Raw genomic sequence first — 17,715 nt, forward strand, 5'->3', positions numbered from 1 at the left:
TGTGATCCTCGCTAGGCAGTGATTCTGACAGGTAGGGTCCCATTGAGTGATTTGCCCCTCCCTCCAGGAGATGTGTGGATTGTGTTTGCACAGCCAGGGTAGTCCCAGAATGACAGTGTGATTGGGTCCTATTTGGAGTTTTACCTCCTCTGTGACAGATAAAACTCTCCCCTCTCCGATGGGTCGGCCATCTAGCGCCTCCACTGCCAAAGGAAGACCCCCGCACTTTTCCCCTCCGCAGGATGTTCGAAGACCTCTCGAAACTGTTGAAGGAAAGTCGTGAAGGTGGAAAATGAGGAGCCGTCCGTTCCCCAAACTGCGGTGGCCCAGTCCAGCGCTCTCCCGGTAAGTAGTGAGCACACAAAGGCAATGCGGCTAGAGTCTGTGGGGTATAGTGAGGGTTGCTGATTAACGAACAGCGAGCACTGAAGCAAGAACCCCTTTGCATCGGGCAGGATTTCCGTCAAATTTCTCCGGGAATGCCAATTGTGGGCTTACTGGTGAAGTTAGGGAGGACGTGGTGGGATTTGAAGCAGGGGCTTGGGGGGCGGCGTTTGCGGCCGCGGCTGGTGTTAGTTGTAACCCCTGCAGTGCCTTCACTAACTCATCGGTGAGGGTGGTGAGCCGATTTAGTTGGTGATGATGCAGAGCGAGCTGGGTCCCCTGTGCAGATAGCTCAGTGGAGAACTGCATTAATGCTGCTGGATCGCTTTGTGGCGAAGTCTTCTGTTGCGAAGCATCAGCAGAGGCGGGATCCATTTGCAGCTTTATTTCGATAGTCAGACAAGACAGGGTCAATCACCAGTGGATACAATGGAGAATGCAGGGCTGAGACAGAACCAGATACAGGCACAAGATCAGGGTAACTAGCAAACAATCACAGGAACAGGTCAATCCGAATCAGGGCAGGCAGAGAACAATCGATAAACGTTAAACAGTCCAGGTCAAAACAAGAAGGCAGAATAAATGGATACAAACGCTCAGTAGTGACAGCCGGGGCAAATCAAGACTTCGCGGTGAGTAGGAGTGAGTGAGCTGCTTATATGTGTGTGTATATTATTTGCAGGTGTGTGTGTAATTAGTCCTTGGAATGCGGCAGGATGGGAATTGGAGTTCAATGGGTGCAGTCAATATTCAGGTGAGAGTTCCCTCTGGTGGTGAGAAGGAGACAGCTCGGGAGCTTCTTTTGTAACACAACTCAAATTGTGAAACTCGTTCAAATAAATTCAGGGCACAAAGACTGAAGTAGTTTAAGTCTTTTGTTCTTTTAATTGTGATGATTTTGGCTCACAAAACAAAAAACCCACCAACTCACTATCTCAACAAATTAGAATATGGTGACATGCCAATCAGCTAATCAACTCAAAACACCTGCAAAGGTTTCCTGAGCCTTTAAAATGGTCTCTCAGTTCGGTTCACTAGGCTACAGAATCATGGGGGAAGACTGCTGATCTGACAGTTGTCCAGAAGACAATCATTGACACCCTTTTCAAGGAGGGTAAGCCACAAACATTCATTCCCAAAGAAGCTGACTGTTCACAGAGTGCTGTATCAAAGCATGTTAACAGAAAGTTGAGTGGAAGGAAAAAGTGTGGAAGAAAAAGATTTGCAACCAACCAAGAGAACCGCAGCCTTATGAGGATTGTCAAGCAAAATCGATTCAAGAATGAGTGAACTTCACAAGGAATGGACTGAGGCTGGGGTCAAGGCATACAGACGTGTCAAGGAATTTAGCTACAGTTGTCGTATTCCTCTTGTTAAGCCACTCCTGAACCACAGACAATGTCAGAGGTGTCTTACCTGGGCTAAGGAGAAGAACTGGACTGTTGCCCAGTGGTCCAAAGACCTCTTTTCAGATGAGAGCAAGTTTTATATATCATTTGGAAACCAAGGTCATAGAGTCTGGAGGAAGGATGGAGAAGCTCATTGCCTAAGTTGCTTGAAGTCCAGTATTAAGTTTCCACAGTCCGTGATGATTTGGGGTGCAATGTCATCTGCTGGTTTTGGTCCATTGTGTTTTTGAAAACCACTGCACCCGTTTAACAAGAAATTTTGGAGCACTTCATGCTTCCTTCTGCTGAGCAGCTTTCTGAAGATGCTGATTTTATTTTCCAGCAGGATTTGACACCTGCCCACTCTGCCAAAAGCATCAAAAGTTGGTTAAATGACCATGGTGTTGGTGCGCTTGACTGGCCAGCAAACTCACCAGATCCGAACCCCATAGAGAATCTATGGGGTATTGTCAAGAGGAAAATGAGAAACAAAAAACAAAAAATGCAGATGAGCCGAAGGCCACTGTCAAAGAAACCTGGGCTTCTGTACCACCTCAGCAGTACCACAAACGGATCACCTCCATGCCACGCCGAATTGAGGCAGTAATTAAAGCAAAAGGAGCCCCTACCAAGTATTGAATACATGTACAGTAAATGAACATACTTTCCAGAAGGCCAACAATTCACTAAATGTTTTTATTTTATTTTATTGGTCTTATGAAGTATTCTAATTTGTTGAGATCATATTTGTGGGTTTTTGTTAAATGTGAGCCAAAGTCATCACAATTAAAAGAACCAAAGACAAAAAACTACTTCAGTCTGTGTGCATTGAATTTATTTAATACACGAATTTCACAATTTGAGTTGAATTACTGAAATAAATTAACTTTTCCACAACGTTCTAATTTATTGAGATGAACCTGTATGTGCTTCATTTTCGCTGGAGGAAACAGCTGTGGTGTGATGAACTCAGTGAAAACTTCGGCTACAGTAGATGGGGAACCGTTTGTTGCTCCACCATGATATTTTGTAAACTGGATTTATGACCAAGAACTGCACCGATGCAGATATAACAATCTATTAATAAACACACACCTTGCCCTCCCTCTGCAGTCGATTGAAAACAAACACGCTGAAAGACTGGGAGGAGCTGACTAAAGTCTGCCACCATTTTCATATGAAATTTTAAAAGGAGACTGAGGCGATCAATGATTTGTGTACAGTTTATGGAACATTTTAGGGGGGCTGAGTAGTCATTCTTAACACTGGCCTAGCGGCTGAGATGCTCGTGCTTCTGCCGACTATCATACTTGCAAGCTGTTTCGGATGACCAGGTCTGGATTAACATAAGGGCTATGCCCCAGGGCCGCAGATTGAGGGGGTCTGACGTAATATGCTGCTTAAGAAAGAAAATTAGACCCACAACTGATTGGCTATCTGAAGCATCCAAGCTTTTCCTGGTGTGCCAAAATCCCACCACGCCCCATATATTAATGTCTGCGCTATTTCAGTCCAAAAGATACGAGCGATAAAAAATGTCTTTGTACTTGTTTACACTAGAGTTGCGGGTATCTTTTAATCACCTCAGCTTTACTGTAGCACATGGGAAACAAACACCAAAAGCCAAGTGATGAAACAACACAAATTTCCTAATTAATAAGCAGTGCTTGCCCATTTGAATTCCACATATGACAGATAAGTCTCTGTGGTGAAGCTATAGCGGTGTAAGGGAAACAGGTCAATTTAGCTCAAAGGGAATCATTTAAGATTTTAAAGGGAATTTGAACAGAATCACTGTTTCACGGCTGATCACTGAGACGCCCTGAGATTCACTGAACGAGCCGTTTAACATCAAATCTGCGCTGGATATTAATATCCAATATTATCAGATATTGTCTTGGCTCGGGGGTATCATAAATCATGTTATCTTATCAAGCATGTGGTCCGAATTTTCCCACTCTTGCAGGGTATAATTTTGGACATGATTCCTATAACAAGAATATGATACATTTGACAAATAACTGATGGTCAGGACTATTTCAAGCAAGCAGATTCAATCACACACATACCAAACATAATTATGAATCCTTAAGCTATCCCATAGGTATTAAAAGACATACACAATAAGTGATTATAACATGATAGTCAAATGTGTGGGTTACACATAAATGAATATGGAGTGAAGCGATGGACTGATATTCATTTATAAGTCCTTTTGAGTTCATTTTGGTCCATATACATGTAGAAAAGACAGTTTCTTTGCCATTCTCTTGACAAAGATTTCTGTGGATTTCTAGTGGTGTTAATGTTTAAAGCTGTTCTGTGAAAGTGTTGGTTGGTTGGTTATCTTGCTTGGTACTTGTGGCACAGAATGTTTTACGACTTCCTGTTGCTTTACTGAGGAATTTGGCTCATGTTTCAACCACAGCCCTGATCAACTCTTAAATTGTCTGGTTCGAGTCATTTCTGCTACAGCGGAAACTAGATTGAATAGCACCAACCATGTTAACTGAAGTGTAGAGGTAAACTGTACAAAACTGTAAACACCTAGGCATTTTCACAGGCATTTACTGACACTGTAGAAATATGGCTAAAGATATTTATTATTAATGTCATGAAAATTGTTATAGGTCACTTATAACCTATAAAATTTTGGTTCAAATAAAGGCAATAAGTCATTTTTTTATAAAGGTTTACTAATACTACAGTTAACTCCGTATTAAATAAATTCATTAGGGCAACTACAAAGGACAATTTAATTGTCATGATCCTTGTATTCCTCTCTTACTCTCTTCCTCCCTCTTCTGGGCACACTCATTATTACTTCCTTCCATGCACACACATCCTCATTCATTATCCCATTCATCCGCAGCTGTTTCTCATCATCTCATCTCTACTCTCCCCACACCTGTTTCCCAGCTTCTCTGATTAGACTCTCTATTTCTAGGCTTTCCTTTCCTTTGTTCTTTGTCAGATTATTGCCGGATGTTACGTGCCTGTTGCCAGCTTTTCATGTCCCTGTCTAGTTGTGTCATGTTCTGTCTGGTGCGTGAACCGAGAGACTTTCTTTTTGGGTCCTCCAAAAGTCTCCACCTGCCCGGTAAAAGCCAAAGCTCACCAATAGAGAGAGGGTTACTGGTGAGCGCTTCAACCCTAGACCCTCCGCCACGCGCACGAACTACTTTCTCCGCCCTCCTCCGCTGGCCGGGTTTTTCCACGGTGTTGATTGATTCAGGAGTCGAGGGAAATTTTATGGATGAGACTTGGGCTCGTAAACAGGGGATTCCCCTCATTGAACGCATAGACTCCACCCCTGACCATGCCGTCGACGGTAGTATCCTCTCTAGAGTGCGCTTTGCCACAGCTCCGGTGAGTCTCTCCGTCTCTGGCAATCATCGAGAGACAATTTCTTTCCTTGTTTTTCATCCTCCATATAGCCCTGTGGTTTTAGGACATCCCTGGTTAGTTGAACATAACCAGTGTTGGGGAGTAACTAGTTACATGTAACGGCGTTACGTAATTTAATTACAAAATAAATGTAACAGTAATCAGTTACAGTTACTAAGAAAAAATGAGTAATTAAATTACAGTTACTTATGAAAATTGTAACGATTACAAAGAGGATTACATTTGAATATTTACAAACATCCACATACAGCTTATTTCTTTCCCAAATTGCACTAAGGCATATGACCCATAATATCCGAGATGCAGAAAACACATTAGTAGAATCCAGTCATAAAAATGGAATTCAGCCTATAACGCGGACGCAATATGCCACATTTTGGACGAATAAATCAAAAGTAGGTCAGTACACTTGAATCAAAACCCGATATGGACTGATGTCTGTGAATATAAAGCCGCAAAAAGACTGAATATGAATCCTGCACGTTCTGCGTGTCTGTGGAAATCAGGCGCTGACTGGACATCGGGAGAACCGGGACTATTCCCGGTGGCCTGGCAGACGATTTGGACTTCTACTTTAATATTGTTATTGTATAATTGCAGGCCGAATATACTAAAGCGATTATTTCCGAATCCGCCATTCGATAATTAAATCTCTAATAAATCATGAATCGGTTAGTCGTGACTGGCAATGGTTGGGCTCGCGCGCTCTCCGCGCCTCCGCCGAGCGGTTTGGATCAGACTCTGAGTAATCAATGCGAGAGAGAGAGAGAGACCGGAGTGAACTGTGTAAGCGCACAGCTGGAGCAGAGAAGCGACACTTCTGTTCAGGGTTTCAGGTGCAGGTCAGTTTCATCTGTAAATATGCTAATGTAGTTTTGTCTTTGTTTACTTAGTCAAGCAGCAGCAGCACATTGCTCGCAATCACTCAAAATACTGTATAGCTAAACGACGTCATTATTATCTATTGTAATGTTACAGTAGTAAGTTAGCAGACAAATCATCATATTTTATCATAGGTTTAGGGGGAGCTAGTGGATACAAAAACACAACCCTTAGGAAAATTAATGTAGCCTATGGTATGGCACTAACCGTGGTTTAACTATGGAATTTGTAGTAAAAATAAATACAAGTGGTAATTCATTTGCCAAAAAAAAACAAAATTGCACTTACAAAACATGGTAAAAGTCAAATAAAAATCTTCAGTATTAAAGTCATGAGAGAGATGGGTGGATAATGGGAGTGAAGGTGCAGTTCAGGAGAGAACTCAAATCTTTTTTCAGGTCCAAAAAAAAAAATAGGGTTTTCCATGTTTCAGAATGGGTTGTGGGTGTATGAGTGTGAGATTTCCCAGCCTATTTTTTTCCCAGTCCGCCCCTCATGGAAATTAATCTCTAGAACAGTCACTTCATGAACATTTTTTACTTATTTTGAGAAACTATCATCATATCATATACAAAGAGACAGCAGTGTTTCAAAAAGACACCAATGTTTCAGGAGTTTAGTACACAAAATAGGACACATGCTTATTAGATAACCGTATTTGAGTTGATGTATATGCTTTTATTTTTTTATTAACTATTTTTCCCCAAACCATTGTTAGATGCAGTTAGATGCCTGTAGTTATGCAAAGATTTGGTTTCAAAAACAATATCTATAAACTGTTTCTTTTGATTTTAAATCTGCTTTGAACTTCAGATCAATCTCAAAGTAAAAGGCAGTACTAAAGTCTGATTGTGTGGTGGATGTGTTCAAATGTGATCATCTTAATTCAGGTGATGAAGGATGGTGAAAGTCTGACAGTATTGAGCACTACTGTAAGGTTAAACCTGCATGGTGTAAAATGGTTGAAGATGATTAACAGTTGCAAATTAACATTCATTAGAAATTTATAAAAGTAATCAAAATGTACTCAAAAGTAATTAGTTACATTACTTTATTAAAGTAATTAAAAAAGTTACACTACTATTACATTTTAAATAGGGTAACTTGTAATCTGTAACCTATTACATTTCCAAAGTAACCTTCCCAACACTGAACATAACCCACAGATTAACTGGTCTAGAGGCTCCATCCTTTCTTGGAGTTTGTCATGTCATGCTAATTGTTTAATCTTTGGGGTCTCCGAATGGCCAGTTCCTGATTCACGCGTCGTGACTGGACTGATCATAGAAATTTAGAATACATTCGTTCCGCTAAGAGACTCAACGCTCGTCTGGCCCGTTGGGCTCTTTTCTTTACGCGTTTTGACTTTTCCATCTCCTACCATCCGGGTTCTAAGAACCTCAAGCCAGATGCGCTTTCGCGACAGTTCGCTTCTCCAGCAGTTGTTCCCACAAGGGAGGAGATCCTTCCTCAATCTATGGTGGTGGGCGCAGCTGTCTGGGGAATAGAACGGTTGGTCAAATGTTCCCTGGCCCTCGCCGTCACTCCCCGTCTTTGTCCAAGGGGCCTTTTGTTCGTTCCTCCTTCCGCTCGTCTCGCTGTTCTTCAATGGGGTCACTTCTCCAAATTGTTTGCCCATCCCGTTGTTAGGGGGCACCATCGCCGCTATCCGCCAAAGGTTCTGGTGGCCCTCTTGTGAGCGTGACATACGCCGTTTCATCGCTTTGTGTTCTGTCTGTGCCCAGACTAAGTCAGGTAATTCGCCCCCAGCGGGGTTGCTGCATCCTCTTCCGGTACCGTCTCGCCCGTGGTCGCACATCGCACAGCTCCCGTCCGCTAGGGAGACAGCCCAAATTGTCGTTGACCAGATTTTTAAGATCCATGGTCTCCCCACTGACGTCGTGTCTGATAGGGCTCCCCAATTCTCCTCCTTATTCTGGAAGGAGTTTTGTCATCTTATTGGCGCGTCGGCTAGTCTCTCCTCCGGTTTTCACCCACAGACCAATGGCCAGGCCGAGGGAGCCAACCAGATAGTCGGACGTATCCTCCGTAGTCTTGCTTTCCGTAATCCTGCTTCCTGGTCAGAACAGCTACCCTGGGCAGAGTACGCTCACAATTCCGCCCCATCCTCAGCTACAGGTTTATCTCCTTTTATGTGTTGCCTTGGTTATCAACCCCCGCTCTTTTCCTCACAAGACGTTGATTCTAAGATGCCGTCCGTCAAAGCCTTTATTCAACATGCTAAACGTACTTGGAGAGGGGTCAGATCCGCCCTTTGCGAGACTCGCACCCGTACTCGGCGGGCCGCTAATAGACGTTGTGTCAAAAGCCCCCGTTATTCAGTTGGACAGAGGGTTTGGCTTTCCACCCTTAATCTTCCTCTTCAATCCACGTCGCATAAACTGGCCCCCAAATTTATTGGGCCGTTCCATGTCCTTAAGATTCTTAGTCCTGTCTCAGTCAAACTCAAGTTATCTACCAATCTCCGATTCTGGTATTCCTCTCTTACTCTCTTCCTCCCTCTTCTGGGCACACTATTACTTTCTTCCACGTACACACATCCTCATTCATTATCCCATTCATCTGCAGCTGTTTCTCATCATTTCATCTCTACTCTCCCCACACCTGTTTCCCACCTTCTCTGATTAGACTCTCTATTTCTAGGCTTTCCTTTCCTTTGTTCTTTGTCAAATTATTGCCGGATGTTACGTGCCTGTTGCCAGCTTTCGCCAGCTCTAGTTGTGTTATGTTCTGTCTGGTGCATGTACCTGACTAACTGCATTGTTACCTCGCCTCTGCTCTGTCCATCCTCCAGATACGGGAGTGGTCCACGGTTTGGCGTTCCCGTGCTCTCTGCGAACCCAGCCTCTCTCTCTCTACCTCCGGGGGTTTTGCCGTTGCTGGTCCAGACCGTGTATTTCTGTTACATTTCTGCTGAGAGACTTTCTGTTCCCTTTGGCTGAGATTATCTTCTGTTGGATTTAATACCGAGAGACTTTCTGTTGGATTATCACGGCATGCGGCCACCTGTGTTCTTTTCATGAACTTTGTCTCAGTCATTAAACATTGTCAAACTGCCTTCTGCTTTTGGGTCCTCTCTCCTTATCCGTGACATTATTAGTTCTAATAAACTTTAATTGCAGAAAAATATGAATTCAGTAATTAAGAGCCAGCAATGAAATTGAATAGGCCTATTAATATTGTTAGATGCATTTTAAAACTAAAAACTAAACTCCTTAAGGGAGCTGTATATGCTCAAAAGTTGTTGCTGCTTCTGGAAACCTGTTAGCTTTGGCTTAATATATGGTGTTATTTTAATATATTGTAGCCTGGAATATTTAGTGTGCATACACATAGCTTCTTTCTGTGTGAGAGATTTGATTAAAAAAAAATAAAAAAAAATAAAAAAAGTTGTAGAGACTGTTGTGGCACCAAAGATAGGTTTCCCTCGGGTCATTTTACTCAGTTTTTACTCCATATTCGTACTAAATTATATGTATTCTCTCTGTACCTACTGTAGACAGGGGTGGTGGTAAAAAAAAAAAAAAACAGGAAACGTACTCTGTTACTAAACGTAACCTCGGTTCTCTCTAGAAGAGCGAACGAGTACTGCGTCTTAGCTAAGACGCTACGGGAAAAGTCTCTTTTCACGAAATACTGAAGCAAAAAATTATCCTTAATTTTGTATTTTTGTAAAGCGCATTTGCAGCAGTACACAGCCATAGGCGAGACGGCTCGTTCGCTCATTGGCTTGTTCTGCGGCAACTGCACAGCCTATCAAGCGCGGGCTGATGCAACATCAGACCAATAAGGGCGCTTCGCGCCCTTCTTGCCACTTCCCGCCGAAACGGGTGTGGCCCAACCTATAAAAGGAGCTCGAAAAGGCTGACTCACCTGATTTATTTCATCGCCGAAGCGAACCAGAGTGAATCGTGCGCACGGCAGAGAACGCAGTACTCGTTCGCTCTTCTAGAGAGAACCGAGGTTACGTTTAGTAACCGAGTACGTTCTCTTACGAGAGCTCTCTCGTACTGCGTCTTAGCTAAGACGCTACGGGAACCCAATGTAAAACGCCGTGCGCGCAGGGATCACACACCAATAAACCTGAAGCAACGCCCAGGATTTACAGTGCACAGTCACCTGAGGGACTCACAGAGAATCCAGGACAGAAAAGGGAAAAAGCCCTCCATCCTATATCTAGCAGCATCCGTAGATGCGGCAATATGACATCACACAGCCGAGGCAAGGCCTGACCAATGTGGCAATGCGGGTCTTACGCAATACTGCCCATATAACAGTCGGCAGCGCATAGCGCTCGTGAACTCAGAATTCCCCTCAGGGCCCTGATTCGACTATACCGACAACAGCCTTGCTTGCAAGGCGGGGACCTCCAGGTTATAGAACCTGATAAACGTAGACGGCGAGGCCCAACCTGCCGCCATACATATATCCTGCAAGGAGATCCCAGTAGACCACGCCCACGACGAGGCAACGCCTCTTGTGGAGTGTGCTCTGACGCCCAACGGGCACTGAAGGCCCCTGGAAGCGTAAGCTAACGCTATGGCGTCAACTATCCATCTGGATAGAGTCTGTCTCGAAACAGCCATTCCCTTGGAACGTCCACCGAACGAGACAAACAGCTGCTCCGTCTGCCGAAAGGCAGCAGAGCGAGACACATAAGCTCTTAAAACCCTGACAGGGCAAAGAAGACTCGAGTCTCCATCCTCCCCTGACACCGGCAGGGCAGACAGGGCAATAACCTGAGCCCGAAACGGTGTGTTGAGGGATTTCGGCACATAACCGTGCCTAGGTTTGAGTATGACCCTTGAGTCATTGGGCCCAAACTCCGAGCACGACTGGCTCACCGAGAGCGCGTGCAAATCACCCACACGCTTCACAGAAGCGAGAGCCAACAAGAATACTGTCTTGAACGACAGATGCTGAAGGCTAACCGATTGGATAGGCTCAAAAGGGGGACCCTTCAAGGCCTCCAAAACCGCCTTGAGGTCCCACATAGGGACTGACGGAGGTCTGGGAGGATTCAGCCTGCTAGCTCCTCTGAGGAACCGGATGACTAAATCGTTCCTCCCTATTGACTGACCGGACGCCGTTTCAGAAAACGCCGCGATGGCCGCCACATAAACTTTGAGCGTGGATGGGGCTCTGCCCTTATCCAACAGCTCCTGTAGGAAGGAGAGGACCTCCGTCACCTCACAACTAAGGGGTGAATAACCTCGAGCTGTGCACCAGCTGGAGAACACCGACCACTTCGAGGCATACAGACGTCGTGTCGACGGAGCTCTAGCCTGAGTGATGGTATTTAGCACTCCCACTGCGAGATCAGCGGGTAACCGTTGAGCGCCCACACATGGAGGGACCACAACTCCGGTTGAGGGTGCCAAATCGAGCCCCTGGCCTGCGAGAGGAGGTCCCTCCTCAACGGTACCGGCCACGGGGCAACATCTGCTAACTGCATCAAATCTGGGAACCATTGTTGGTTCTTCCAAAGAGGTGCTACAAGCAGTATTGAACATCTCGTTTCTCTCACCCGTTCTATCACCTGCGGAAGGAGAGAGACGGGAGGGAACGCATAAAGCGGGCAGCACGGCCATCTCCGTGACAGCGCGCTTTCATTCTTGGAAAAGAACGCGAGGCAGTGAGCGTTTTCGTGGGACGCAAAGAGGTTTCCAGCATTTCCAGGCAGTTGATATGATGGAGCTTTTCCCGTTCTGACCATAGGCCAAAGGACGGTCTGCCTTCGAGCAGCGCTCCCCATCCCAAAGTGGAGGCGTCCGTCGACACCATTTTCACACTCGGGGAAGTCCCCAGGCTTACACCTGATCGGTACCAGCCGTTCGCTGTCCAAGGTGCTAGAGCCGCAACACAGCTCTGATCGACCTTGAAATGCAGCCAGCCAGATGCCCACGCTCTGCGCGGCACCCGAGCCTTCAGCCAGAACTGCAGGGGGCGCATGCGGAGCAGGCCCAGCCGCAGAACGGAGATGCTGAGGCCATGAGACCCAGCATCTTTTGACAGTGTTTCGGAAAGAACTCGCTGCGCGCTGAATGCCCATCGCGCGCTGTGGTGACAGCCGCGCAGTCATGGAATACGAGTTCAGAACTATACCCAGAAACAGGATCGTCTGACTGGGGTTCAGCGAACTCTTCGCCCAATTGACACTGAGGCCGAGCTTCTCGAGGTGATTGAGTAAAACGGCCCTGTGGTCCACGAGCTCCGCTCGTGATCGGGCCAGAACCAGCCAGTCATCCAAATAATTCAGTACTCGTATGCCTCTGAGTCTGAGAGGAGCGAGCGCTGCATCCATGCACCTCGTAAACGTACGAGGAGCCACGGAGGACTGTAAACTGGTATGCCTGGCCCTCGAAGGCGAATCTCAAATATCGCCTGTGGTTTGACGCTATCTGTATTTGAAAATACGCGTCCCTCAGATCTATTGACATGAACCAGTCCCCTCTGCGAATCTGTGCGAGGAGTTTCCTGGTCGTAAGCATTTTGAAACTGCGTTTCATCAATGCCTTGTTCAGCTGTCTTAGATCCAGTATGGGCCTGAGACCCCCGTCTCTCTTGGGCACCAGAAAGTATCTGCTGTACAGCCCCCCCCTCGCTTTGAGCTTGAGACACAGGCTCTACAGCCCCTTTGCTCAACAGTTTTGATATTTCGGCCCGAAGTATGTGTGCTACTTCTGTTTTGACCGTAGTTTCGACGCGCGCTGAAAAGCGCGGAGGGTGTCAAAAGAAACTGTAGCGAGTAGCCTCTCTTTATAATGCCTAGCACCCAATCCGAAACCCCTGGAAGCGCTGACCATGCATCTGCATGAATGGCTAAGGGCTGGATGCGAAGCGCGCTCTGTTGACCGGGCAACGGCGGCGCTCGGGTGTGCTGCGCGTTTGAGGCGGAGAGCGCGCTGATCACAGCGGGCAGATCGCTCCTCCTCGACCCCGTCCCGGCGCTTAACCGACTGGGGGAAGGCTGAGCAGGTCCCGTGGGACTCGATATGTCTGCGAATAACTGTGGGCTGAATATGTGCACATTTACCACTTTCAACTCGCTGTCTGTCTGTGCAGAGCGTACGTGCACGAGCCTCGTTTTTACAGAAGCCACGCGCCGTATGTGACGTGTATGTGGGCACTGAGGAGTGGGCACGTTTACTATGCGGCACGCTCGACCAATCTGTGTCGATCTTATGTGCGCGAGCCCTGTGTGCAGGGCTGTGCTTACATGTGGAGATGGGCACTGAGGAGTGGGCATCGTCACTGCATTTATAGCACCATCGGCCGTGGCCGGACGAGCGTGCACAGGTTTTTTTTTTTTTACAGAAACCACATGACGCGTGTGACATAGTGATTGCGGGCACTGAGGAGTGGGCACGTCTACTATGTAGTGCGCGTGATCGACTTGAGTCGCTTTTATGGGCGCGAGCCCTGTGTGAAGGGCTGTGCTTATATGTGGAGATGGGCACTGAGCAGTGGGCATCGTCACTACATTTATAGCACCATCGGCCGTGGCTGGGACACCAGAAATTACACCTTTTTCAGGAAATATCTGGGTAGCCGTGATAACGGTTTTTGTGTGCAGGCAAGCGGGTAACCGTACAGGCTTGCGCATTGCAAAAAACGCTGAAACAGTCACAATCTCTGGAACTGAAACAGTGGCGCGCTTAGGTGAGAGCCCGGCCACAGCGGAACTCGTACACCGCTGCTTCGATGAAGCAGCCATCGTGTGTAGTGCCGACGCAGCGTCATGCAGCATGCGTAGATGGCTTTCCTAGGATGGCTTCGGGGCTCCCGGCCTCACCGTAATCCTGCGCCGCGGTCTCCGCGGCGCGGGGCAACGGCCAGTAGAGCGAGAACGGGGGTCTCGAGCTGCGTTGCTTAAGCTGTTGTGATAACGGCTTTTGTGTGCAGGCAAGCGGGCAACTGTGCAGGCTTGTGCATTGCAGAAAACGCTGAGACAGTCACAATTCCTGGAACTGAAACAGCGGCGCGCTTGGGTGAGAGCTCGGCCACAGCGGAACTCGTACACCTGCGCTTCGATGAAGCAGCCATCGTTAGTAGTGCCGACGCAGCGTCACAAAGCAGGCTTTAGATGGCAACACCGCTTTTGCCGCCGTACAGCAGAGGGCGGACAAAGGTGCGTCGCTATCGCCTGTTCCACCGGCGGAAGTGAGTGGTAGTTCCTGTTTTTAGCATCATCAGTGTGGGGAATGCTAGTGAGACAGACGAACGAGTTCGCGCTGAATATGGAGCCTTCGCCACCTCTTCGTGAAGCTCAGGAAGAAATGAGGCGGGCTTTGAGAAGTACGCTCATCCGAAAGGGAAATACCATCCAGCCGGGAACGAGAGGTGGGGCGCTGGTGCAAACCACTCGCGGCCGAGACTCATCGCGGCCAACACGAGCATTCGCCCCGGCTCCTTCTCGATGTCAGCTCGTCTGCTGGGCTTCTGAGCAGAAGGCGCGAGATCCTCGGAGCACGCCCAGCCCTCACTGCCCGAAGCTAGCAGAGAGCGCGTGTCCTCTTCCCCTGACGCGGCCCTGAGATCGACTTCCTCGGACGACGCGCCGGCAAACAGCGGGCGCTGCCCACCGGGAAGCGATGCAGGGGGGGCCGGTGAAGCAGGGCGAACCGGCGAGCTCGGTTGAGCTGAAGACGGTTCTGGAATCCGCTGGAAGCGATGCTTTTACGGCGCCTCAGCGCAGCGGAGAATGCAGGCTCAGAGAAAAAGGAGGCGAGTCCTCAGAGTCACCATGGCAACAGCTCGCAGTGGGGGCATCCGCCGTCAGCGAGCGCGAGCGCTGCATGATCTTCACCCAGGCAGGAGACACAGATGACGTACCGGTCTCCCTCGATGAGTTGGGCTCTGACGAGCCGCAGGAAGGCATCTTAAAAAAGACGCGAGCTCTTTTACCAGTGTGTGTCGCAGGGCGAACACACACACACACATAAAGAACAGCTTGGATATAACAGAATTGAAAGGATATAGGCGCCGGATAGCGCAGCAGGAATGGCAGTGGAAGGCGGCGATGACAGCAGCTTCAGAATGGCTCGTCCTGCTGATGTGCTTTCTCAGACGGCGCTTGCTTCCTCCGTGATCCAGCGATGCGTGAGCTTCGCTGAAGAGATGAAAAATCAGGTGAGTCAGCCTTTTCGAGCTCCTTTTATAGGTTGGGCCACACCCGTTTCGGCGGGAAGTGGCAAGAAGGGCGCGAAGCGCCCTTATTGGTCTGATGTTGCATCAGCCCGCGCTCGATAGGCTGTGCAGTTGCCGCAGAACAAGCCAATGAGCGAACGAGCCGTCTCGCCTATGGCTGTGTACTGCTGCAAATGCGCTTTACAAAAATACAAAATTAAGGATAATTTTTTGCTTCAGTATTTCGTGAAAAGACAGGTAATAATAACATAGTCCTGTAAAATTTCTTACTTGAATAATAGCTATTATGGGATGAATGATCTGCAGCGTCTTACTGTGTGTGTGCGCATGTGATTGCAAATGACAAAGTGATAAAATATAATCAGCATTAAATACATTCACCCAACATCAGCCTTCTAACTGGGGTCGTGCCACCCCAGGATTTCCAAACAGTGTAATCAGTGATGTATTCACACTACCTCTTGGAGGAAACAAGAGTGTTTGCCAGCATGGCAGCAACATCTCTCTGCCATTCTTACATGATTTTGAGTAGCATTAAGAACAAAGCCTGCTGGGATGTTTCTGTGCCTCTGGGCAAACTTGTACACATACCTAAGGGGAAAGAAAATAACAACATATGACGTCAAAGCCCTCCAAGAAATGAATCATAAAGGACACAGTATATTCTGTTACTTCTAATCAGAAATCAAGGCCAGCAAAGTGTTTCTTTGTTGTATACCTATGAAAGCAGCACATAATTCTAATGTTTAGGTATGAATGAGTGTGTGTTGTCACCAAAAGATTTTATTATGAAAAACTGTTGTTGTTATGCTCCCAAGACTTATTTTAGAACAGAATGATTCATATGACTACACCAATTTAGCTTCATTTTGCAGATCTGTGTTGAGAAGAGGTATAAAAGTAGTGAGAAACAAACATAATTACATGACATGTTATATAAAAGTGATTACCATCCATGTACCAAAGGAGTAAAATTTAAAAACATTTAAATATTTCTTTTTTAAAATGATAAAATATAAATGTTAACTGTTATATAATTATATTTACACACACACACACACACACACACATACATATACATATATATATATATATATATATATATATATATATATATATATAACTGAAGTATGTTTTACAAAAAATAAATAATATATATATATATATATATATATATATACACACCATTTCAGTTTTTTATTAAAATTTGGAATTACAAAAGTAATAAGTATTACTGGCAATTCCTTTACTTTACTAGTAATTTACTAGTACTTTCTGAGTGAAAATTCAGTGCTTTTTTAGTGTTTATATATTTCCATATCAGGGAGATGCTGTGTTTTTATAGGTGAAAGCAAAATAAAAAAAAACAACAGCACTGTATTTGGCCTTCCAAAAGTAGATGCATTTAGAATCTTTAAGATTACTTACAACAGAACAGCAATGCATTTTATGGACGACTGTTTTGTGAACCTTTCGCTCCATAGGATTTGTTCGAGAATGTCTCCAAATAAGTGTGTTTTTTGGATGTAAGGGAAAGTTTACTGTGTTCAGCTTCACCAAAGAACCCAGCATTACACGAACAGTGGATGCAGTTTGTTTTTCTGGGGCAGCAATGGAGTGTAGCAAGTGTGTTTGTGTGTTCTGGTCATTTCAGTGACGGCACGCCTCCAGGAACTGAGCTTTCTCCAGAGAGAATCGGAAAGCTGTATTTTTCTTTTATAAATATGATAAAACTAAAGGCTTTTTGGAGATATGAAGGATGCAGTACTACTCTATAGGTACTGAAGGTTAACATGAGATTAGGTGAAACTGTATGTTACCCTTTAAACCTGACTAATAGGGCTTTGAGGGTACATGTTTATGTATAGAATTATTTGCAATACAGAAATCTGCTTTAGTGCATGAACAAAAGGTACTTATCTCCCCTCACAGCTAAAGCAACCACCATCAGAGAAGACTATAAAGGCCAAAGAAGCAATAAGAACTTTGATAGTAGTGGCAATATCTTATTCATTTATTTTTTTGATTTCAGGGCTAAGTCCTTCTAAGTGCAATTAAAGTCCAATATAAAATACTGTTTTATTACTTAAATTGACTTCAAATAGAAGTTCTGACCAAGTGGCCTCCCCTGAGGCAAACCAGTCCAAAGCAATTATCACTTCCAACAGATTATTAAGCCCAAGTGTCTTTTCTAGGCAAAAAAGGGGATAGAATTTACCAAAGCATGATCCACAAATAAAGTAATATTGTCTCTGTGGATAAATTACACAGTCAAACATGACTGTATTCATTTTAAAATGAACTACAGCAGTGGAGAAAAAAGACACTTGACATCATCAAAATGTTTGAAAGTAGGCTATTACAACTCACAAACAAATAATAAACTAAAGCACCAGATAATTTGCAGCTTTAGGAACTGCTCTTGAGGAATCAGGACTGGGAATTCCTGTAGGATATTTAGTGGTACAACTGTATGGAAACT

The 17,715-nt window shown here is 45.7% G+C and overlaps 1 protein-coding gene across 1 annotated transcript in view; it reads right to left on the reverse strand.

Moving 5' to 3' along the window:
- Positions 1-17,715, reverse strand: part of gc (GC vitamin D binding protein) — a 72,606-nt gene that overhangs the window by 16,767 nt on the left and 38,124 nt on the right. The window contains 1 exon segment of the mRNA XM_059549273.1: positions 15,692-15,824. Coding sequence (XP_059405256.1) covers positions 15,692-15,824 — 133 coding nt within the window.

This window comes from Carassius carassius, chromosome 5 (assembly GCF_963082965.1).
Source record: "Carassius carassius chromosome 5, fCarCar2.1, whole genome shotgun sequence".
Taxonomy (NCBI): domain Eukaryota; kingdom Metazoa; phylum Chordata; class Actinopteri; order Cypriniformes; family Cyprinidae; genus Carassius; species Carassius carassius.